Below are 23067 nucleotides of genomic sequence, written 5' to 3'. Positions count from 1 at the left end.
ATATCAGCCGGTCAAGGTCAATAGAAGAGAAAAGTATGTTCCACCAGAACTTTATTTTATTAAAATCTCAAACTAATATATATACAGCTGACGTGATGGCAGGGACAGGGACAATGTTAATTATTGGAGCTAGGATGACTTTATTTGCCTAGTTCGAACTTGAGAAGAAATACATATGAGGAGAAGATTAACCGATGTCGGCATGGCCGGCCGCTTCAATCGTTATATGCATGCTATAGATTGAGTAATTCGATATTGTCTTTGAGGCATAGCTGAGTTGATTACAACGGAGTAGAGTTGTGGAAGAGGACGAGGATTCGAATTTCGACGAAGCCAAGATAATACCCTCCTCCGTCATGACTAACTGTAATTTTTTAATTTACTCCCTCACAAATAGTCATGGTACCGACCGTGTAGGGCCGTTGAGGTGGCGGATTCCATCTTTTTATAGAAGAGTAATTTAATTTTTGAATTAATTATAATAAAACCCTAAGTTCGTGAATAAGTTTAGGGTTCGTTTACTAAGATGAACAATCAATGAATTAAATTATTTAATTCTTAATTATAAATTTATTATTATATATATATATAATTGTTCCTATCTAAGATCGTGATCTGGTGAACTGTAACCAATGAGGAGGCGAAATTGTAGATTTTGACGACAAAGATGATGATGGATTGAGGATGAGGAAGACACTGAAATGTCTGTAACACTTAAGCAGAGGTTAGAATGGGCGTCGAGGAACTTGACATGACCACTCCAATGCTCAAGTTATCATAGGGGTCAATAGAAGATGAAAATAGAAGAACTATGGAAGAAGAAGGAAATGAGTATGTTCATACCATCCCCTGCGTAGGCCTTTTGTAGGGTTTACATAGGAGATCATATCCAACAACCATTACCTGCTTCCCCATTCGTTGAACATCATGTATACATAGTAGACTGTCACATCCCGTACGAGCTAAGCTTACTACCATGTTAGCTTCACTCTCCGCGCGTGAACTATAACAATGTCAGAGCAAAATATAGTAAAACTAACTAAGTATACCTGACTATATGCATACCTCTGAAATAACTCCACTAGTGTTATGTATATATCTCAACAATTTATCTGGTGGTCAAAGAAAAAGGAAAGTGAGCACAAAGTGCAAAGTTGAGTTAAAGAGATGTGCATGAAAACATAATCAAAAGAGCAACAACATAATTTATAATTATTCCTTAATATTCATCTTTTATTGTCTTTTGAATTACATACATCAATTCTCCTTAATTTCTCATTTTTCAACATTACACACATTATAGTTTTATTTTATCTATCACTCAACATAGCCTATTGAGTGGGTGAACCACATATAACATCCTTAACAAGGATGTGTCGTATAAGTAACAGTGAATGACCTGCAATATTCCACCTAATATGAACACATCATTTATAAATGAAAATCTCAAAGTGAGCGACCTACAACCCATTCAAGAAGGATGCATCGTATATAAAAGTAAATGACATACAATCCACTCGTAATGAAAAGCATCGTATGTATGCATATATACATGCATAAATCGGGTGAACGACCTGCAATCCACCCGAAAGAGATGTATTGTATGTTCATGGTATGAATGATCCGCAATCCACCCAATACAAAATTCATCATGTGAATGCACATATACAAACACATATATATAGGATGAACGACCTGCAATCCATCCGATAAGTGCCTCACATAAGAATAAGGTGAACGACCTATAATCCACCATGTGAGGAAATTTTCATCTCAATTTGTTCAAAGTTTAGGCACACGCAGAAACATTCGAAAAGTCTTTCGAGTTATTTCCCTCATTACTCTGATATAATTAATCTCATATCTTTTATAACAATTAGAACTGAAGTTTCGTAATATTTACATTCTTTCTTTATTAACTTGGTTGAGAAGTTATCTAACTTTTGACTAGCATCGAGCTGAAGCTTTCTTTTGTATTATTCAATTTTTGATAATAATGTCATTTACATTATTTGTTCACTTCAAATTCTCATGAAGTTTGCATCCGTTTTTAGAAAATTATCTAAATTTCTCCATCTCTCAATTTCCTAATCTAAATGGCATTGATCAATTTTGATAGGTGCAAAATTTGATACACAACGCATATAAGAGAACAACCAAGTACAAAGATATGATCAAGCAAATCGAAGTATATACAAGCATATAATTTATTTTTTTCCTCTATCAGATAAAATATAAACCTTAAATAATTCATCAGAATGTTAAAAACTTAGACCCACAATCAAAACCAACTACCACTGCATTTTGTTTGCTTCTTTAGGGTAAAATACCCCATTAATTTTCTTCTTATATGGTCTGTACACAAACACAAACTCGTGCTCACGCCATGAGCAACAAATTATTATTTTTTAACTCAAAGATTATCAAATGGTATTGTACTAAACCGATACATGCTTGTTGTTGTCTTAAGAATAGGATATCAAGGACTCTGAACCAAAACTATGAATGCATCAGCAGCAATCTTATCTATGATAGTTTTGGCATTGAGAAATTATTGGGTCTTGCTTTCATGGAGTTATATATGACATAATTATTATTATACTTTTTACACGTATATACTTTCTTAGACAACTAAGGGAGGAGTCGGGTGGCCTGAGCTGATGAAATCAAGGAGTCTGAGTCCTTTAGAATCGTGCAGACCGAATTGAGGGAGGAGTCGAGTGGTCTAAACTAATAGACTCGAGAAGTCTGAATCCTCTAGAATCGTGCTGACCAAATTGAGGGAGGAGTCGGGATGGCTGAGCTGATAGAATCGACGAGTTTGAGTCTTCTAGAATCGAGGTGTCTGAGTCTTCTAAAATCGAGGTAGCTGAGCTAAGAGAGGAGCCTAGACCTTGATTTTTGACCTCCACCAAAGTTTGACCTTTGACTTGACTTTGTCATGTGTGTATAAACTTAAAGAGCTGAGCTAACCGAAATTGCGTGGAAATTATTAAGATAATTACTTTCCTATCTTAAAATAAGTAAAATAATTATTAAGATTTATAATAATACAATATTTATGTGAATATGATAGGAAGTATACAATTGAATAAATAAATTATATACATAGAAAAATTAGTGTCAATGATTTGACAAAAAATTGAATTATATATTATGAAATGCTGATGCGATTGAAAAGTATATATATATATATATATATATATAATTAACGTACGATTAGGTTTAGTAAACTAATTTTCTTAATTGACATACGATTGGAGAGAATGATAAAACAATAGGTGCTGGCGATGCAGTCTAATGTCACTTAGCTTGACAATAATTAATTTGTAAGAGTTTACTTTGACAGATTCTAACCTGCATCAATTTACAAGTAAAAATTTACAGGCCGGCCATGTCGACCATAATTGATTTTAATTAATAAAAGTTACTTTATACACAAATAATATTTAATGCTATTATTATAAATCACTAGAATTGAATATTATTTAACTATGAATCAAATATTTAGACGAGAGTTATATAGCAAAGATAATGAGAGATTGTTAACGTGAATATAGAAATTAAACGATAAAAAATGGGAATTCTATATTTAAAGAAAATTGAGATTTTACCTATTGAAGAAAAACTTCAAGAGATACAGTTAACATGAGCTAATTATGTTTAATATAAATTGTAACTCTTTTTTCCAATTCTATTTTGAAAGACTCTATCTCAGTCACCAGTTGCTCTCTCAAATCTTTTCCTCAGCTTCCACTGTCTCAGTCGCATGAACCCTGATATGAAAGGCTTCAGAGCCGTTGATGTACATTCCAATAAGTAGAACTATGTTCTCCTTTGATTAGATTTGAAGAAGATGTTTGTGATACAGAGGTAAATAAGAATCCATATGACAACCCTTATCTGGATCAATAAAGAGTCCATATAGGACATCGTTGACCTCGTACGTGGACCATCGTTGACCTGGTACTTGGACCAGTACTGGTTTTTCCTCGCAAAAAATTGCAAGAGTACTGAGCATACAAGTATATAGACGTCCCTGATGGATGACAGATCTACAAAAGATGAACCATTACTAGCATTTACTGCCTTCTTCGTTAACTTCTCTGATATTCTCTTCGTCTCTGAAAGAAGTCATTAAAATCAAATGAAGTCACACAAATTTAATACACGTAACAAATTAAACACACAAGATTATTCAGTTCACTAGCTCTCGACAACACAATGACTACATTCTTCATTAAAATCAAATTTATCTTTTAGCACGGAGGAAGAGAAAGATTTGGCAGTGCCGTCTGCCCATTGAGCACGTTGATCGCCTGCTTCATTGAGGGTCGCTGATTGAAGTCTGGATGAGCACACCACAATCCTACAACCAACACTCGCTCCATTTGTTCTTCATCAAATTCGCCGTTCAGCTTCTCGTCGGCTGCTTCAACTACTCTGCCCTTGCCATAAAATTCCCACGCCCGTTCCACCAGTTTGCCCGTGCTCGGCCTTCTCGCACAAGCAATCTCCAGGGCCACGACTCCGAAGCTATAGACATCGGACTCTTTGCTGGCTTTGCCAGTGTTGAGATATTCAGGGGCCATGTACCCCAGCGTTCCGGCATTCACCGTGGTCTTCCAGCTGAGGTCGTGGTCGATGAGCCTGGCGAGGCCGAAGTCTCCTAGCTTGGCGTTGAATGCAGAGTCCAACATGATATTGCTCGGCTTGACGTCGCGATGCAGCACGCACTGCTCCCAGTCGTGGTGGAGATAGAGCATGGCGGAGGCGACGTCGAGTGCGATCTTGTACCTCTCCGGCCACCTCAAATGATTTTGTGCGTCGTACTGCAGATACGAATCGAGGCTACCGTTGGGCAAGAACTCGTAGACGAGGAGGAGTTCTCGTTGGTCGTGGCACCAGCCGATCAACTTAACCAGATTGCGATGTCCGAGGCGGCTTATGACGTTGACTTCAGAGAAGTACTCTTTCTTTCCTTGCTTGGACGACTCCTTGGCGAACCTCTTGATGGCGACGTCCAGGTTCAGGCCCTCGAGATGGCCTTTGTAGACCGACCCGAATCCACCTTCCCCGAGCTTGACGTCGTCAGAGAAGCTCCCCGTCGCAGTGGCTAGCTCTTCGTACGGGAACCTCTTCGGCCTTCCTTCTATCTCCAACAAGTCATCATCGAGCAACTGGTCCTTGTTGTCTCCAATTTTCCTTCTACTGGCCCTCTTCTTCTTCTTGCTCCACAATAACACAAAAACCAACAGCAAGAGGAGGAGGAGGAGGGTCCCTACCCCTGTGACCATGCCAACGACGATCCCCATTTTGCTTTTGCGTGGCGCCGTGGATCGCACGGGAGGAGCTTGCACAGGGGCTTGCACGGGGGCTTGCCCGGGGCGTGGTTGCATGGGGCGTTGCAATAGAGTCGAAGAGAATTTCCATGATAGAAGTTCATGTGTCTCCGTGCTCTGACCCGTCGCTGCCGAGAACCCTACTGCAACCTGATGCATGCAGTGAGGAAAGGTTAAAATCAAACCAAATTTTATCAAATCAACTGAGATGCATGTGTGCATGAGCCTTTACTATCTACTTATGTGATCTCAATCTCATCACTAACCTGCGATGGGAGCACCTGCCGAAGGTCCACGATGTAGCTAAGGCTGTAAGTTGTAGGAAGGGATCCATGCGATCCTAGAGTTAGGAAGACACTTAAATTATGAGTGCCTGAATCGTAGTTCACCCATGCTTCTCCCTGCCATTTGTTGCTACTCCCACTACTGTTGCCATCGTCCTCCCAAATTCGATACACAACTGAAACGGGCGAGCCGACATCGATGCCGACGTGAGCAGACGATGGATCGTGGACTACATCATTTGGGTACGTGTCGAACTCCACTGCTACAGTTCCATTTGGGGTGGAGAAGGTGTTCTCTGTTGATGGGTGGAAGAGATTTTTGTCGAACAGGCCGAGGCCCCAGCCATTGAAACCGGAAGGGATAGTGGAGTTGGTAGGATAAGGAGAGAGGAAGAAAGCCATGCCATCTCCTGGATGCTGTTGGCCATTCGGGTTGATCATAAAGGTGAAATTGCTAGAGAAATTGGCGGTCAGCTGGTAATCGTCTTCGTTATTCCAGAGCAGAAGAGGCTCCGCGTAGACTGCTCTGCCCAAGCTACCTGCCATATCGGCATCTTGCTGATTTCTGGTAAGCTGAATGCAGCCATTAGTGGAACTAGATCTCGACCATGACGCATCGCCTTCGAGTGTAATCTTGGAAAGACTGCTTTGGTCGAAGGTAAGGAAATCGAAGGAGAGAGCGGTTGCCAAGGGAACAAGAATTCCCAAGCAGAAGAGAGTAAAGATTATAGGCATGGGATGGATCATGGATGGACGATGAATAAATAACTTGAAAATTAACTGCTAGTGCTCCAGCTCTAGTGTATGTATATGTATTCAACAGAGAACTACTGCCAATTTATAGAAAGAAGAATGCAGATTGATCTGTTCTTGCCAGAAGACCATTGTGCAAGTCATCTATGAGTCAATATAGGAATAGCATGCATCACCAGACAATTGTGATGTCAGGGACGATGTTGGAGATGACTTTGACTCAACTTCAGAAGAAAGGAATAGATTGATGTCGGCAATTGATGGTATTCTCCAGCGGTTTCATACTGTCGATTTTATGATCATCTATGAAGAGGTAAATTGAAAAATTATAATTAACCACTACGAAAAGAGTATTGCTTCTGTTTCATCGAGATTTGACTTTTATCTATTTCAGTAAATTTGCTCCGTACTAACCAACTCAATTATGTTATGCAAAAAAGGTATTCTCAAACCTTCATATGGTATTTTTTTATGAATGATATCTTACTTACTCTGATCGGCCCTTCAACCATCTGTGAGGAGGTAAATGGTTTCACTACAGATCGATCTCACGATCATAGGAAAAGATATTGAAAAGTTACAGTTGACCACTTGGGAAGTATTGTCTCTGCTTCGTCATAATTCAATCTTTATTCACTTCAGTAAGTTTGCTCCGCATTAACCAATAAAATTATGTTCCCAGGACGATTGATGGTATTCTCAACCCTTCATATGGTATTTTTTTTATGAATGATATCTTACTTACTCTGATCAGTTCCTTCAACCGAATTATTCTCTACTTAATTATTTATCTATCTTTAGAATTAGTAAAAATTTATTAATTTCATAACAATGCAATAATATTTATATTTACTTGAATATAAGAGGAAGCATATATAATTGGGTAAATAAATTAAGTTTTTTGGGGAAAAAAAGTGTGAATGGTCTGACAAAAGAATTGCATTATTAATCAGTAGTGGCAAAGCTTTCACATTCTCCTTTTGTATATATAAAAGTATTAATTATGTGAGTGGAAGAGAATTATAAAACAAGATGCTACTGGTCTAAAATCATTCAACTCTAAATTCTTTGAAGAAAAGAATTTGTAGTTGGCATCGACAGATTCTTGTGCCACTTCACAAGGAGAAATTTGAATGCTGAAGTATAGTAAATATTTGATATAGATGAACCAGGATACATGAATTTTAAATTCATATACTAATTAAGTCATTTTATTACAACTCTTCTTCTCTTCTTAAAGTTATTAAGAGTTCATCATCTTCCAACAAAAGAAGTTTGATTGGGGAAGGCGGATTCAGGTGGATCTATCAAGATCATCTCGATCGAGGGCATGAAGTTTGATGTTGTCATCAAGTGAGGGTTCAAGTAGGAGTAAAAAAGAGCATCCTTTGAAGTCAAGATCATAAGCCAATGAAGGCATCAAAACCTAGATGAGTCAATCAGATGGTCAACCACTCTCACACATTGCGTGAGTTTAATATAGCAAAAAGTAGTCTACAATCTTTTGTTTTTCTTTTTTGTTTTGTTTTGTGCTGTTACTTGGAAGAAGACTTTTCTAGCTTAAGCTTCTAATGGAGGTTTCATTCTTTCAGATTAATTTGTGGCAATGTAATCCAAATACAATATTGGCCACTTGGTACCGTGAAAGAAGAATCTATCTATCTTTAGACTTTCTAGTTTGTTAAATCAACAAAACAGTTCTTTGTTATAAAAAATATGCTCTCGATCAACATAGATGCAGAGGTAAATATGGCACGATTCAGACTTGGTTAATATAGATTCTAAGTGATATGTAACAGCCGAGCCAATTCTACCAGTTGAGTTCTATGATGAAATATTCCACATTGCATCAGATCTTGGACCGGATCAAACATTATCATCAGTTCTATAAATGAAGAACGCCATTCTATCTCTGGGCCGCTTTTGGCCATTATTCGGGTATACTGCCAGCAAAAGTATCAATCCAGAATAATAATTCTTATATTTAATTTCAATCGATCGAGTACTTAACAACAAAGAAAACATATATATCTGTCAGGATTTACTGTATTATATTCATGGCTATAATCATAAAATTGTGCATGTATCATATATGATCATTTAAACAATTTGTATGAGTAGGCGTATCAGGCTGCTGTAATTAATCCTAAAAAAATTACGAATAGACGTATCAGGCTGTTGAAGATCAGGCTCCGCGCAGACTGCTCTGGAGCCCATCATGCTAAATGCCGCCATATCGCCATGTTTCTGGTTTCTGGTAAGTTCGCTGCAACCATCAAATGCCATATCGTCGTCTTCAAGTGAAAGACTACTGCTTGGATCGAAGCTAGGCAAGTCGAAGGAGAGAGCAGTCGCCAAGGCAACAAGAATTCCCAAGAAGAAGAGAGTAGGCATTCCTGCAGACATTACTGGTGCTGCAGTGTGTGTATATGTGTATTCAAGAAAGAACAACCACTACTGCTAATTTATAGAAAGAAAGAAAGAAGAATGACTATCGATCCGTTCTTGGCAGTCAAATAATCTATCTTATTAAAATGTATATATCTATATGAAATTAAAACGTATTGAAATATCTTTTTCTTCTGCCGTGTTGATTATCGACGTGATGCAGGGGCGATGATCGAGATGACTTTGACTGAGCCTTCAGAAGAAATATCAATATGAGAAGATTGATAGTTGTTAGTTCATTAAATGATATTTCAGTTGACTAGTAATCATCAAACATTTATATAAAAGTATCTAATAACCATTAAACAATGTAGCGAGGAGCTCAGTTTTGCAAAATTAATACCACTAGAAAATTCTTAAATACATATTTTGATAAATTAAAATCAGAATATATCATCTTTAAAATATTTCACAACTTTCAATGGGTATTATTGCACGATAGACTTTGGCTTGCGTGCATGAAACTTTCACGCGGTCTCGTTTATGAAATTCCACGAGCATTTAATTTCGAACGCTTGGAGTCGTCGATGATGGAGGCGTACGCCTTCTGGTGAGCTTCTAAACCTGCATGACTCGTCGAAGATGAAGACGCCTAGTCGTGATTTTATTTCTTACCTTTGCACAAAATTCTAATTATTTGCCGAACAGCTAGTATCCATCAACAACAACTACTTCATATTTTCAATCAAAGAAACAGGTGCAAAGGAATGCACTTCTGGCATAGTACGTGCCAAGGTCTGCAAATCAAGAAATACAAAGTTGACAAAAGTATCTGAATTTATTTCGATCTGGATGACATTCCAAAACAAAAACAATCGTTCTGGATCAGCACACTTGTTCAGACATATATATTTCATTGTAGTAGTACTGATTCACTACCATAACAAAGCATATAGATCAAAAGACGACAGTAACAAGATAGATAGCAGTTTCTGCTGCTACGGGCAGATGAAGAGCATTCTCCAGATATTATTAGTATTTGGAAATGCATCATCCTAGTATTTATTGTTGCCGAAGTTCTTGCACCAAAGCTGAGAAGGAATTGGGCGAACTGGGTGATGAGGCCGTTGCTGCAAAATAGAAAACCAAAGGACAAAGCATTGTTCTTGTTAAGGATTGAATTTTTAAAAATAAAATTTATAATAATAACAAAGGAACAATTAAATAATCAAACACGAAGTGAGGACGCTGAATTAAAATCAAAACAGATTCGAACTAAACTCAACGAGTAGGCGTAGAGATAAGGATTACGTTGGTTCAAATCGGAATTGATTCGGCTAAGTTATAGCCGAACCAAATTCAAGATTTAAATCGATTCAGTCGATTTAAAATGAATTAGGATATTTTTGAGAATTTCCTCTTTTTTCTCTTTTTTCTCTCCACGCCGCACGGCGCTGCGTACTCCACCTCCATGTCGCCTTCCTCTTCTCCAACATCACCAGCAGCCAAGGCTGCCTTTCTTCCTCTCCAACAGTTGTTGCCCCTTCCAGCAACATGAGCAGCAGTCTCTCCCTCTCCTCTTCTCGAGAGCAGCATCTTGCTGTTTTGTTTTTCCAGCCAACAACCACACTCAATGGCAGCCGTCGGAGCTAGTCGAGGCCATCACCGAAGAGAGAAAGGACCTTCCCTTGTTTTGTGGTGTTGTCCTCTTTAAACCGCAGTGACTGCCGAAGCTCGCTGGAGCTAGCCAATGCCACCAGCGAAGAGAGGAAAAGCAACTCTATTTGCTGTCCTCTTTTCCAGCCGCCAACATACCACTTTCCTTGTTCTCCAACAAGCTCCAACCCTTGCTTTTAGCAACCCCAGCTTTCTTCCAACAGCAACAACATATTTTGCTGTCGCTTTCCAACTGCCAACCGGCATGAGCTAAAGGCGAGAGCTATTTGCTCTTTTGTTTCCCAAATCAAGCAGGAGGGTAAGAATTAGTAAATGTGTGTTTATTGATTTTACGAAATAAGTACTGTGGACTAACTACAATTCATTTGTATAAGTTCAATTGGCTCGAGTATTTCGTATCAACGAAACACATCCGTTAGCTTCTCAGTCGAAGAAATATGAAGAGGTAGCGGGATCAAGATTTGATCCTTCACGTGTTATTATTTTATTAGATATCATTTTAAGTATTTGAGTTATTTTCATATAATACTTGTAGATATGAGTTCGAGTGGAGCATGGTGACCCATCGACACTCGAAGTTTTTGGCTGTAAATAAATGTGGGTATATGTTGTCCTTTGACTCGTACATTTCTTTGTACATGAATAAATAAATTAAATGAATTATGTATACTTGTATAAGGATTAAAATGATATTTAAAATAGTAAAATGTGATTAAAATAATTAAACAATTGGAGGTAAATAATTGATATTATTTCTTGTTCACCTATGAGTTCATATGGAAATTAAGATGGGAAAGAGTGTTTTAAAAATTAAATGAATATTCTGACTTACTCTTCCGTTGATACCTGTCTTTATATTTGCTTGACCTTCCATACTCTTTATTGTTGATATTGCATACTATTGATATTTGTACTTTCATATAGTATGACTCTTATGATGATACCTTAATTAATTAATAAATTTCATATTAAAAGTTGACTCAAGTTGGTCGTTCAGACTAACCGAGAAGATGCGAATTGAGAATGTAACAATTATGATAAATGGTAAAACGAAATAAATAAAATAATAAAGGTGATAATGAAAAATATGTAAGAACTATGAGTCTAATTTTATACTAGAGTACTGGATCACCAACATGTTATTGTGATAGCGCGGTGGCCCGCGGTCTAAAGTAACTGACCGTCCACATGTTGTGGTAGCATGGTTGCCTGCAGTTAGTGTTTATTATGTCTTCCACTGGTAAGAGCTTTTAATCCATATGTTAGATAACGTATGCGACAATATTAATTTGAGGAGGCTTTTAGCCTATACATGTGATATTATTACACTCTGATGATATTAGCTCCAGTAATTCACTTTTTAATTGATTTATCAAATTTATACCATTGATACGGATATATATATTGATACTCACCTGATTATGATATTTATCCATGTTGAGATTATATTATTGATGACATATATCTGTTGATTAAATAAAAAAATTAAGAAATTATCTTAATTGATGATAATAAATGATGATGAAGTTGAGATTGTATATTTAATATAAAAATATTACATGACTATAGATAACGATAATTGAAGATAATGATACATATATATTTATGTATAAATGGAGAACTCTAAGAAGAACTTAAGTTGTAATAAGAAATTGTAATCTACTTTACTTCTTTGACTTCTTAAATAAAATTAAATTTATACACATCTTTTCTGATTACTCACTTAACCATTGACTAACTGTTTGCATTCTTTGACCTCTAATTTTGCAAGCGATACCTTTTTGATATATATATTAGTTGGATTCAACCTTATTTAGAGTCGCTCAGAGATCTCAACCTGCTGATTCTTGATTTGTTTTATTTTCATTTTGGTGTATTTATGTTTTGTTTCATATGTCGTTTTATATATATCATTTTGTTGTCCATGAAACATATAATATATAAACAATTGATGAATTTTCTAGTTATTCTGTTTAGATGATTTTTTTAGATCTCTTTTATTATATTATCACCGAGTAGGATACCTCCGGGTATGCAAGAATCACACCCCCGGGGCATGACAACTCTATCGTATTGTTCATATAACAATTCATAGTAAAGAATTTGATTCTCTTTGGGATTGCAGTGGTGAACTACAAACAGCAAGGCTTTCAAGTTCCCATTCCACAAAGGAAATAAACTATCCTGATTCCTGATGGCGAGGAGAAAAAAGATGCTAAAACACAGGTCATATTATGTTATTTTTTATTTGAATCACTAGAATGATCCAACCACCGGAGGCATATATGATAATAACTAGATGATCAACAACAGGATAAATTGATGCCTTTCCATCAACTCTACATGAAAAGTTACACTAAAAATTGATCACCATCAACAGAAATTTATTTTCAAGCATCCAATCTAGCATCAATTAACATGTCGAAGCAAAACTGCAAAACATGTTTAGCAATTAAGCTTGGCCTTGTCATTGAAAGTGCTGTTACAAAACCTAGATGGAGATACTACTAGTTAACTTGAGATTAACCAATATGCATATTTAGGCAATCGTTGGTGTCCTAGAATAGGACATACAGTTGAACTTATTCATGTATTTCAGTTCAATCATTCATATGGATATAATGCCAAATTACAATATTTGTGTTACAAAACTAGGATGCATCTCGTCCTATTACTTACCATCAATATAAACTGCATATTAAAATTTTTAGGATTTACATCAAACTTCTAAGAAAGACCTACCACACATATGAGTCACAGCTAAGGATAACTACTGAGGAGCTTTCTTGCCAGAACGTGAACAATTGGCCTTCGCTCTTGATGACAGTGCCACATCTTACATATAGGATGATAACTATTATGGACCACTGGTTTTTCCTCACAATAAAAATGAAAGACTGAGTCTACAGGTATATAGACCCTGATGGATGACAGATCTAGAAAGTTGATGCTTAAACATTACAAGTAATATGGTCTTATTATGGAGTTAATGATAAGGCAACCTTAATCAACAACTGCATTGAGATTCCAAAATTCTTCTTTTTGCACGTTAAGTATACTCTACAAGACCGAAGCACCTACCGTGTACACTATTACAACTCAATCGAATTGTGACAGTATAATGATCACAAGACCCCCAATAAGCCTCATCGGACTTCTAAGAACAGAAATAATAGCAGTGGACAACTTCTAAACATAAGAAATAATTCTCCCAGCTCATGACCGTCTATAACAGTCACAAGCATTTCTTACGATTCTATCTACTGGACAAAAGAAACAGAAATATAAGAATTTTCATTTTAGTGACAGATCTAAATAACAATATAAACAAAATGTCCCACAAAAGATGAGATCTTCAGATGAATATAACCAATACGCTATCGACGTAGGAAAATAGCAAACTTGATGAGGCTGACCTCAAGCTCGGCAGATTTTATGGCGATGGGGATGCAGACAAGGAAGATGCCGAACATAGCGATCGCGGTGTTGCGCCTCCAGTGCTTGGGGCGGCAATAGGGCCCGCCCGTCATGCTCCAAACCTTGGTCCTGAAATCCTCCACTCCGGCATGGTGCCCGTGCCCTTCTCCGCCGCCTCCTCCCATGGCGATGAGTCGATTACCAAATCCCTCTTCCTCTCTGCGCCCTACTCGTCCGGATCCTGTGGCTCTGCCCTTCGGCCCGATGGAAAGTTGGGGAATTAAACAAGAAGGCACGTGGGAATCACGTGATGCATGTGGGTTCAGACACGAGAAAAGCACGTGATACGGCATTTAACTAATCGGTTTATTTATTAAATCCATTAAAAAGATAAAGAACTACAATAAATTTACTTACGAAAAAAACAGCATTGTGTATAATAAAATAACAAAAAATAAATTTACTAGCACGCAAGTTCAAATAATATACTCACAATTAATGAAAGATTTTAAAGTTGTCCAGTTGTGTTTATATTGAGCTTGACATTCTAATTATGAAGGTGAGCAGATTGCAGAACGAGGACAAACAAATGCCTGGTTGAGTATCTGATCAAATTTAACTTGCACAGCAGACCATATGATTTACAGATTATTATCAGTCCAACAGAATCATTCAAGGCAGTGTTTCTCTCATGATGAACTTCTCAAAGTGCAAAACGAAAAACATGGTGGAAGATTATCAATGCAAAAGATTGAACCAGCTTCTTATCTACTTCTTTTCTTTGAGGGTCTCCTTGTTGGTTTCTTCATTGTTCTCCGTAGGCAGTGGCTGGATCCTGACATAAGGCTTCCTAGTTAATATCTCTCCTCGCAGAGCAGCTGCGTATCTGTCATTGGTATCTTCCTTACGTTGCAGTTCGCCAAGAAACTCAGCCAGCCTCTCTCGGTTAACTTGCCCCATCATCTAAAATGCAGATCCAGCAAACAGATTAGAAGCCATGAAAAAGAACAGCAGTCGTATAAAAATACAGAAGTGAAATCCAGCACCAGCAATAACAGCTTCTTTAGTTTGATTACCTATTTAGTTGAATATTGAATAGACAAGCAAGCAATAAATTTGGTATTGTGTATTACAAATTCCATCGGAAAGGTATTTGTATCAAGCTTTTGTGCTTAATTGATGCTAGGATGATGTAAACCAGCTAATTTTATTCAGTTATTCATCATTTACCATGCGTCATGAATCTCCAGTATGATCTTCGCATCATCTTTTTGGGGAATGATAAGGCAATTAAGTCTACCATCATCAACTTATAATAGTGAAAATAGAACTAACAAGGGCATAGGACGAAAAATAGTATTCAAGATTAAGTAATGATATGGAACATGTCAACTATAACCAAGAGATTTGATATGCACGGAGTAAGACTGTCAAAAGAGTATATTTCAAACAAATACAATGATGGAATTAGATATTTGGTAAGCCTGATACAAGACAACTCCAAATTGTTTTCACAAAAATATGTTTGTTTTTACCAAATACGTTTTATCAACAGAGAATATAGTTGATGTTGGAACTTTGTTATGGCTGTTAGACAATGAAAAATCACCATAAGTCACAATGACTAGTCACAATGACTAGTAGAGGCTATTAAGCATGAAGAGCAAAGCAAAAAACTAATAATCATTTTTTATGCATAATTTCAATGAACGATGACAGATAAAAATAATTATCATCACTTCAGAACCAAAGATGCCTAAAAATGAATGATAAGTGTAACATTAATTCCAAGTGCAGCTAAAGTGTGTTTATAGACATCAAATTTATTTAAAACAGATATCTTTCCCATTTATCCAGATGCATTAAGGTCACATGAGAAAACATGTACATCTGTCTAACAAGGTAATTCAAGGGGTTCAATTGTTATTTAATTATATTACTGGGCAAGAAAAGAGAAAATATCTGACTCAAGAGAGTCAAATAGTTAGGAAACTGCATCTTGCAAATTCACAAACCAATATCAAGTGGCTTACAAGCTACAATAACATAAGTTATTTTGGTAGATACAGAAAACTGCAATGCACTTTGAATCACATCATTATTCTATTTGAGTTTCTTCATAATGCATTCACTAGAAATAAAGAAAAAAAAAGTTGATTTCTAGATTGGCATTTCTATAACATTATTAAATGCGACAGACATATAATGAGAAAGTTCTTTGTCATTTACAATAAGTGTAGATTTTCTGCAAGCTGAAGAAAAAAGACCAGTAAACTGAAATCATATGAAAGTGGATGGAGCACAACCATTGTTTTATCATCTTATCTCCACAAGCATTTCTCCTATTGATACCATAATCCAAAATACCTTCTTGAAGTCAGCTATCTCCATCTTCCACCACCACAATCATTATTAACACAATCTTCGCTATGATATTTGAATACATCAACACTTTCTTGTTTACAGATATTCATGGGCAAATGAATTGGAAATAAGAGACTGAAACTTGATTACAGATATCAAGGAACATACACTGCAAAAGCCCCTTCATCCATTTCCCTTCGCCACCCAATTTCTACTCTCAATCTTAGTCAGTGAAGACACTTCGTTATTGAGACACAAAAGGAAACGCTTCTCAGAAAGCTACGTTAAGGTACCTCGCTTATCGCAACAATCATGCATGGCCTGGTGCTGTGAATTCCTAACAGTAAAATACCTAACAGAAACTACGCCCAAAATGAACTTGTCCTCTCATTAAGCATGTTTTTTTTCCCTAAACACCATTAAATGCGCACTAGCGGTAGCAGATGTAAACATAGGATTGAAATTCTTAACCCTAGTTCTGTTTCCCCTTCGAGAGATAGGAATTAATCATAGAAAATCTCTCCAAGATCTAAACATCTCCTCAAAGAAACATATAACAGAAAATAAAGAAGTGATCTCCGAACGATACGGTGGATTCAGGGGTGGCAGTCTTGCGGAGGTGGGCCTCGAGCTGCTCTTGCCGAGAGTTGGTGAGCTGCATCACGCAGTAGCCGATGACGCCGGGGACGACGCCGCAAACCGCCGCGAAGACGAAGAAGAAGGGCTTGGACTCGCGGGTCTTCCGCACCAACCACCTCCACGACTCGCTCTTCTCCCACAGCAACGACATCCCTCCCTCCCCGCTCTCCGCCGCCCCAACCCCAGCAGTCGTCGAACTCTCAACCTCCACTCACTTCGCCCCCTACAAATTACACGACACCGTCTTTTTTACAAAAACACTTCAAATATTACATAATTTACAGCTCGGTCCTTATAAATACACTAAATATTTTCATAATTTTTTTTTCATTTTTATTATACAATAATAACTTTTAATTATTCTTCCATTTAATGTACTTTGTATTTTTTAAAATAGAATTGGTTTTAAAAAAAGTCAAAAGTTTTAGATTTCGATTCTTGTAACCATGATAGGCGGTTGACCGTGATTGTCTGGTCAACCACTAATTGACAGGGCAACCTCGTTCCACATTAACAATAACCCACCATTTAACCAATCCATTAGCTATAAATAAACCCCGGCTTGTCCTCCCAATTAGCTTTTTCTCTCCCACTAATTCACTTTTAAATTTCATCTCCTGTTCTTAACTAATTTTCTTGATCTCTTGGGATTAATTAAGAGGAGGATTAAGGTATAAGGATTGATAGTATAATTTCAATAAATGGAGAACTTGTTAGGCCTCTTGAGGGTGAGGGTGGTCAAAGGGATCAATCTCGCCTATCGTGATGCCACCGGAAGCGATCCCTACGTTGTCGTTCGCATGGGCAATCAGGTGAATGTGGTTTATTATCGATATAGTCTTGTGTGCTCGAAATGGTTGGATTAGTAAGTAGTAGTTCCTTCTGTTTATTTGTCTCCTTGTTTTGGCTAGAAATTGAAGACTAGTGTCAAGAAGAACAATGTCAATCCAATTTGGAATGAAGATTTGACTCTCACCGTTTCAAATCCTCTTCAACCAGTGAAACTTGTATGTACATATATAGTTTGCTATCTTTTTCAAAATGATGAGATTACAAGTGCTTTGTATGTTCATGTAGAAAGTATACGACAAGGATACGTTTAGCCGCGATGACAAAATGGGAGACGCAGAGATCGACATTGAGCCGTTCGTGGAAGCGGTGAAGATGAACCTATCTGGACTCCCTAATGGCACCACGATAAGGAGAGTGTATCCCAACAGGCAAAATTGTTTGGCGGAGGAGAGTGGCATTGTGTGGAGAGATGACAAGGTGGTGCAAGAGATCATACTTAGGCTCAGAAATGTCGAGAGTGGCGAATTGGAGCTACAACTGATGTGGATTAGCATACCAGGTGCTTCGGGCTTTTAGGGTGATGATATGTATTTTGCAACTTCAATTCTCGAAGCTTCATTTACTTGTTCTCCTCCATTGTATCCAATTCTTTTTACCATTTATAATCTCATATATCAACAAGTCAAATGGATGAAATATATTATGTAACTGGTGATATGAATCAACAAGAGAATAAAGGAAAATCAAGAAAACACTAACAATGATTAGCAAAATGGAAACAATGGAATACCAAGCATCATTTGAAAAACAGTAATTCATAGTACATAAATAATTCTAGGCAAATACCAGGGGTTTATTGCAAACAAATTAACCTTGTCTAGCTACTAGAAGTTGCAAAAGGCTGTGAGGCTTTTACTTGAAGCATTTGGCATCCAGTAAGGCCTCACCTTCGAAAGGCTCCTGATCTTCGATCATGGCATTGGCTCTCTCCTTCTGGGTATCATCTGAGATGTCAACCTTTACCCAGTCGTAGAGTTCCATGTCGTAGACCTCATCGAACACAAACTTTGGAATTTCCTGCCCTCGGAAAAGCCACAGTCCCTTCACCTTGAATGGAGGCTCAGAACCAATCACCAGCATCTTACCAAATGCGTATTTTCGTGCCAAGTCCATGCGCTGCAAGAACCCACCCACCTTGTTCAGGGTCACAAATGATACTGTATTTTCATCGTTGTACTTGTAGTCACAGAACCACAGAGAGTAACCCTCAGGATCATACATGTCCCAGAAACCTGCATCCATTATCAGAATTACAAACAATCAGTAAAAAAACACTGGGATAACATATATATTGGTGCATACACTATCAGCTCGTAGTTTCTTCTACCATTCAAGGAACTTTTGAATGCAATATATTTGCTTTTCATCCTCTTTGCAGGCTCTGGCAAATTAGATTATTGACTAATGATTCTAGAACATATGGAATATCAGTATGTTATTGTCAGAACAATATCCAACCGCATAAAATATTACCTAGGAGGTTACATTTTTAGCATGTTGAAAACAGATAAAGAGGAAAAAGCAATGTGAAAAGGAAACAAAAAATCTATAAAAAAAATCCAAACATACCTTTAATAGCAACCTCGCGGAAGTTGGTTTTTGTATTGGAATAGAGCCTCTTCCATTCGTCCAATATCATTTTACTAGGGGGAAGTAGGTCTAGAGGATTTTTTGGCTTGGGCTTCGGAGCATCCTCCTCTTCCTCATCTACTTCAGGTGCTTTTGGCTTTGCAGGCTCCTGTTTTGGTTCTTTCTTAACTTCCTTAGGCTTAGCTGGTTCTTTAGGTTGAACAGGTTTCTTTTGCGAAGGAATAGGTGGAACCGAGTCTGTCTGCTTCACCTCACCTAACACCTTATGGAAATTAGGTTGATTAACCAGAGTCCAGAAGTACCTTTCCACGTAGGGGAACTCTGAGGTGAAACTCTTAACAAAGATTCGAGAAAATCCAAGATGTAAGTTGCATGTCATAATAATATCAGCTAGTGTAACTGAATGGCCAACAAGGTATGTGTTAGAAGCAAGGTGAGTATTCAAAGCTCCAAGTGCCCTCTTTAAATTAGTTATCGCTAGTTCCTCAGCCTACAAAAACATGCCTTGTAAATACAGGGTCCAAGGTGTATATGATGCACTTGCAAAACAACTATTATACTTACAGGAGCAAGGTAAGGGATGTATCCAGCTCGCGGATAGAGCCACCGTGCAATATTCACATCAATTTCCATAGATGAAAAATCAATCCACTGTTCAATGTGGGCCTATATACCAAAAAATACAATTATTTGAATTGCATTAATACGCCAAAAATATAAGAGAGGTAAAAGACTTACAAAGTCAATGAGCGAAGAGCCATAAAGAGGATTATTCTCCTTCAAGCGTGTAACTGAAGCATGGATAAGAAAAGTAAATAAGACAAATCTTCACATTCACAAAAATTACAGTTTGCAACTAAAGTTTGATTCCACTTGCAGTTTGACTCTAAAAGTAACCGCAAACTAAGCAATTATATTTTCTGAAAAGCCTTCAGTTTGTAACCAAAGTTTGCTTCAATTTGCAGTCTCAATTTGTCTATGGACCTTGCTTAGGCAGGCCTTTCCTTTGCAATCTGAGCACATTTCCATAATTTTTATAACATAAAATGTCACCATGCGCGCATGAACATGATTATCACTGTACAGTTGGCATTTCTGTTTAAAAAACACAGAAAAAACTTGGTTGCTGAAAGAAAATGGAATGCAATCTCAGGGTAAAAGAAATGGAGATTCTTGAAATTTTCTGTGGAAACTTGTTAATTAGGTTATGTTGATCGAACTTGGGTACTAGTGTGGCATAGGTGTGGATCTGAGTGTGGGAAACAGGGACTCAAGGTCCCAGAAACTATATTATATTATTAACAATCACAGTCAAAAATTGTAAGAACTAAGAACCATATTTTGAGAAGAAAAATAAAATTGTAAACTGATGAATAAAAATTCTCCATACCATATCGAGCTATAGCATTGCTCTCAAAAATCGGACCATCTGGTGTCTCCAACACAGGTATCTGAACTCAAATTTACCCAGCATTTGAACTTGGAAAGGAGCACTTCACAAACAACTACTGTATCATATTTGTACAAAAAAATCTATACCTTCCCTATTGGGTTCATCTTGAGAAACTCTGGAGTTTTATTAGATACACCCATTTCAAAATTCTTAGCCAGCTCAACTTGAACCCCAGTGTATTCTGCAGCAATGAGTGCCTTGAAAGCATTCTTGTTTCCATTTCCACCGTGAAAAATCTGGGTAATTAAATCTCAACATAATACAGCCAGGTTTCAAAGTAAAAAAGCCACACACACACACACATAATAGTAAGCTAGCTAGGCAATTCATCTAGCACAAAAAATTAATCCACTGCATAGCTCGATTTCTGGATTTAGATAATACTACTAGTAGTGTTACAAAACAAAAGGAAAAAAAGGAACCTCCACCATAAACTTAATAGGCATTTTTTCTAGCTGATAAAATAATCCAGTGTTCATCTGGATGTCTGGATCCATCCAATAATATGAATTAGATAAATAAATTGGAGAATCAGTTAGAACGGTACATCTAAACCAAGAGAATTAAGAAGTAAAAGGCGGAGGCATAAGGATTAATTATGCATCCCCATTCACAATGGTTATAAATAAATAGTTTCTCTCTATGCTATATACTAACATAGTGCAGCTTGTATTACTTGGGTTGGCTTGGTTTGAGCATAATTGAAGCATTAGATATTGAATTAGTCCTTAAGTCTAACCAACTAATCTAAATCTAACCATACAATCACTCAACTAGAATTAGCATTAGGTCAGCATTGGTCAATTCGTGCAAAGTCTTGGCACAAAAATGAACAATATTGAAAGTCATGCTAATTAAGACTTGTTGGAGTTACATATGATGTTGATTTGTGGTCACTAAGATATTATAATGTTGATTTATAGACAATCAAATAAAATATCACATCACATCACATTGAGCATGTTGATAATATATTTATAGTGTACAATGGTATTTGCAAATTGGCATTCTAGATATAAATGTCCACTCACCATGTTTAAATTTTGATTTGTATAGAAGTTTTGATTTATGACTGGCATTTCGATATTTTTTAAATATAAATATATTAATTAAAAATATTTTTTAAAATAAAATTTTAAAATTTAAAATAAAATATTTTTTTTAAAAAAATTATGGGAGCACGCCCTCACGATTCATGGGAGCAACTCCGCGGAGGTCGACGTGATCCTACAACACCCCCATTGCAGGTCGTGGAAGTTGTCGCAAGATCATGACGGCCCACGATGTTGGTGTAAACCTCGCACCCGACTATGATTTGAGAGTACCAGACAACATACTCCAATTTCTCCTCATGACGAAGAAGTTGAGACAGCCAACCGTATGCCAGTGCAAGTGCTCAGCAAAGTCAAACTAGATGGTCAATGAAACAGTGGACAGAATAGCAGCATTTTTTATAGGTTAAAAGTTCCAAAGGCTCCTCCTTTATCTAAAAAAAGATCTAAAAGGTCGTGAGTTGATACCCTAGCAACCTGAACAGCCACATTTAGTTACGGATCTTTGTAGTGCCAAATTACAGTGTAAGAAACCAAACTTACCATCGCGAATCACAGGAACAAAATCCTCAAGAAAACATTATTGAAAATCCGATAAGAAAATGAAGAAATAACAAATAAGAGACCTTCAACTTGCAGATAACCACAAAAACTTCGACTGCGTGACCACGAAAAATACAAACGAATTCACACAACCACAAAAATGTAAATTAAAAAACACCCTGATTCAAGAACTCACCAGCGCCATTGAACCTCAGTGATCGGCGACCGCTTACGATCCGGATGATATCTGTTCACGACCACACAAACCAAAGAAATGGAATAAAAAACCTTAACGACTGATCTAGGGAACAAAACAACAAGCATTGTCAGACATAGTGATCAGACGGAGAAAGAATATATAATTGGGATTTGAGAACTCACAGAGCAGATTCGGAGAGAGATGAATGCGGCGCTGGAGACGTCGCGAGCAGTCAAGAGAAAGAAACGTGAGCGTCCGCTTTATTATATAGAGGGGAAGCCTGGTCCATCTAGGGCAGCACGTACATTGAATTTGGTTCTATTTACCCATGTACCCAGTAATCTTGGAAAATTCTCAGATCCGTCCTTCGTGAAAATTTTGGTAAAATATCTAAACTTTAGGAGTGAAATGATATGTTTCCTTAACTCTTCGTAATCGAACTTAAATTGGGCCGGCCCAAACGGCCCATTAAGAAAGCCCTAGAGAGCTGCATGATCAGTGACACGCAAACGGA

General features: G+C 37.2%; 5 protein-coding genes across 6 annotated transcripts; 1 reads left to right on the top strand and 4 right to left on the bottom strand.

The window, feature by feature from the left end:
* Positions 1 to 4259: 4259 nt before the first annotated feature.
* Positions 4260 to 6361, bottom strand: LOC141835965 (L-type lectin-domain containing receptor kinase IX.1-like). Its single transcript, XM_074723376.1, has 3 exons — positions 5609 to 6361; positions 5405 to 5492; positions 4260 to 5353 (listed from the first exon to the last, which is right to left on the bottom strand). The coding sequence occupies exons 1-3, from the start codon at positions 6359 to 6361 to the stop codon at positions 4260 to 4262; spliced, it is 1935 nt and encodes a 644-aa protein (XP_074579477.1).
* A 3225-nt stretch (positions 6362 to 9586) lies between these two features.
* LOC141835967 (uncharacterized) lies at positions 9587 to 14130 on the bottom strand. The gene is made up of 2 exons (XM_074723378.1): positions 13861 to 14130; positions 9587 to 9897 (listed from the first exon to the last, which is right to left on the bottom strand). The coding sequence occupies exons 1-2, from the start codon at positions 14044 to 14046 to the stop codon at positions 9823 to 9825; spliced, it is 261 nt and encodes an 86-aa protein (XP_074579479.1). The 5' UTR covers positions 14047 to 14130; the 3' UTR covers positions 9587 to 9822.
* Positions 14131 to 14467: 337 nt separating this feature from the next.
* Positions 14468 to 17043, bottom strand: LOC141835966 (uncharacterized). Its single transcript, XM_074723377.1, has 2 exons — positions 16815 to 17043; positions 14468 to 14824 (listed from the first exon to the last, which is right to left on the bottom strand). The coding sequence occupies exons 1-2, from the start codon at positions 17013 to 17015 to the stop codon at positions 14630 to 14632; spliced, it is 396 nt and encodes a 131-aa protein (XP_074579478.1). The 5' UTR covers positions 17016 to 17043; the 3' UTR covers positions 14468 to 14629.
* Positions 17044 to 17565: 522 nt separating this feature from the next.
* Positions 17566 to 18232, top strand: LOC141836389 (protein C2-DOMAIN ABA-RELATED 3-like). Of its 2 annotated transcripts, none has more exons than XM_074723870.1 (3): positions 17566 to 17676; positions 17776 to 17871; positions 17942 to 18232. In XM_074723870.1, exons 1-3 carry the CDS (start codon positions 17566 to 17568, stop codon positions 18230 to 18232), a joined length of 498 nt encoding a protein of 165 aa, XP_074579971.1. The 2 variants fall into 2 exon arrangements, with proteins under 2 accessions (XP_074579971.1, XP_074579972.1); XM_074723871.1 differs by having other exon boundaries at positions 17776 to 17875; positions 17946 to 18232.
* A 201-nt stretch (positions 18233 to 18433) lies between these two features.
* Positions 18434 to 22780, bottom strand: LOC141836244 (elongation factor 1-gamma 1-like). The gene is made up of 8 exons (XM_074723683.1): positions 22736 to 22780; positions 22551 to 22601; positions 20846 to 20995; positions 20697 to 20757; positions 20045 to 20097; positions 19871 to 19972; positions 19286 to 19796; positions 18434 to 18948 (listed from the first exon to the last, which is right to left on the bottom strand). Exons 2-8 carry the CDS (start codon positions 22557 to 22559, stop codon positions 18569 to 18571), a joined length of 1266 nt encoding a protein of 421 aa, XP_074579784.1. The 5' UTR covers positions 22560 to 22601; positions 22736 to 22780; the 3' UTR covers positions 18434 to 18568.
* Between the last annotated feature and the right edge of the window lie 287 nt (positions 22781 to 23067).

The sequence above is a fragment of the Curcuma longa genome, chromosome 10 (assembly GCF_044706935.1).
Source record: "Curcuma longa cultivar G26 ecotype Majalengka, Jawa Barat chromosome 10, ITB_CL_G26_1.1, whole genome shotgun sequence".
NCBI classification, from domain to species: Eukaryota; Viridiplantae; Streptophyta; class Magnoliopsida; order Zingiberales; family Zingiberaceae; genus Curcuma; species Curcuma longa.
The sequence above is the reverse complement of the archived record's forward strand: the minus strand, read 5'-3'. Positions and strand labels throughout refer to the sequence as shown.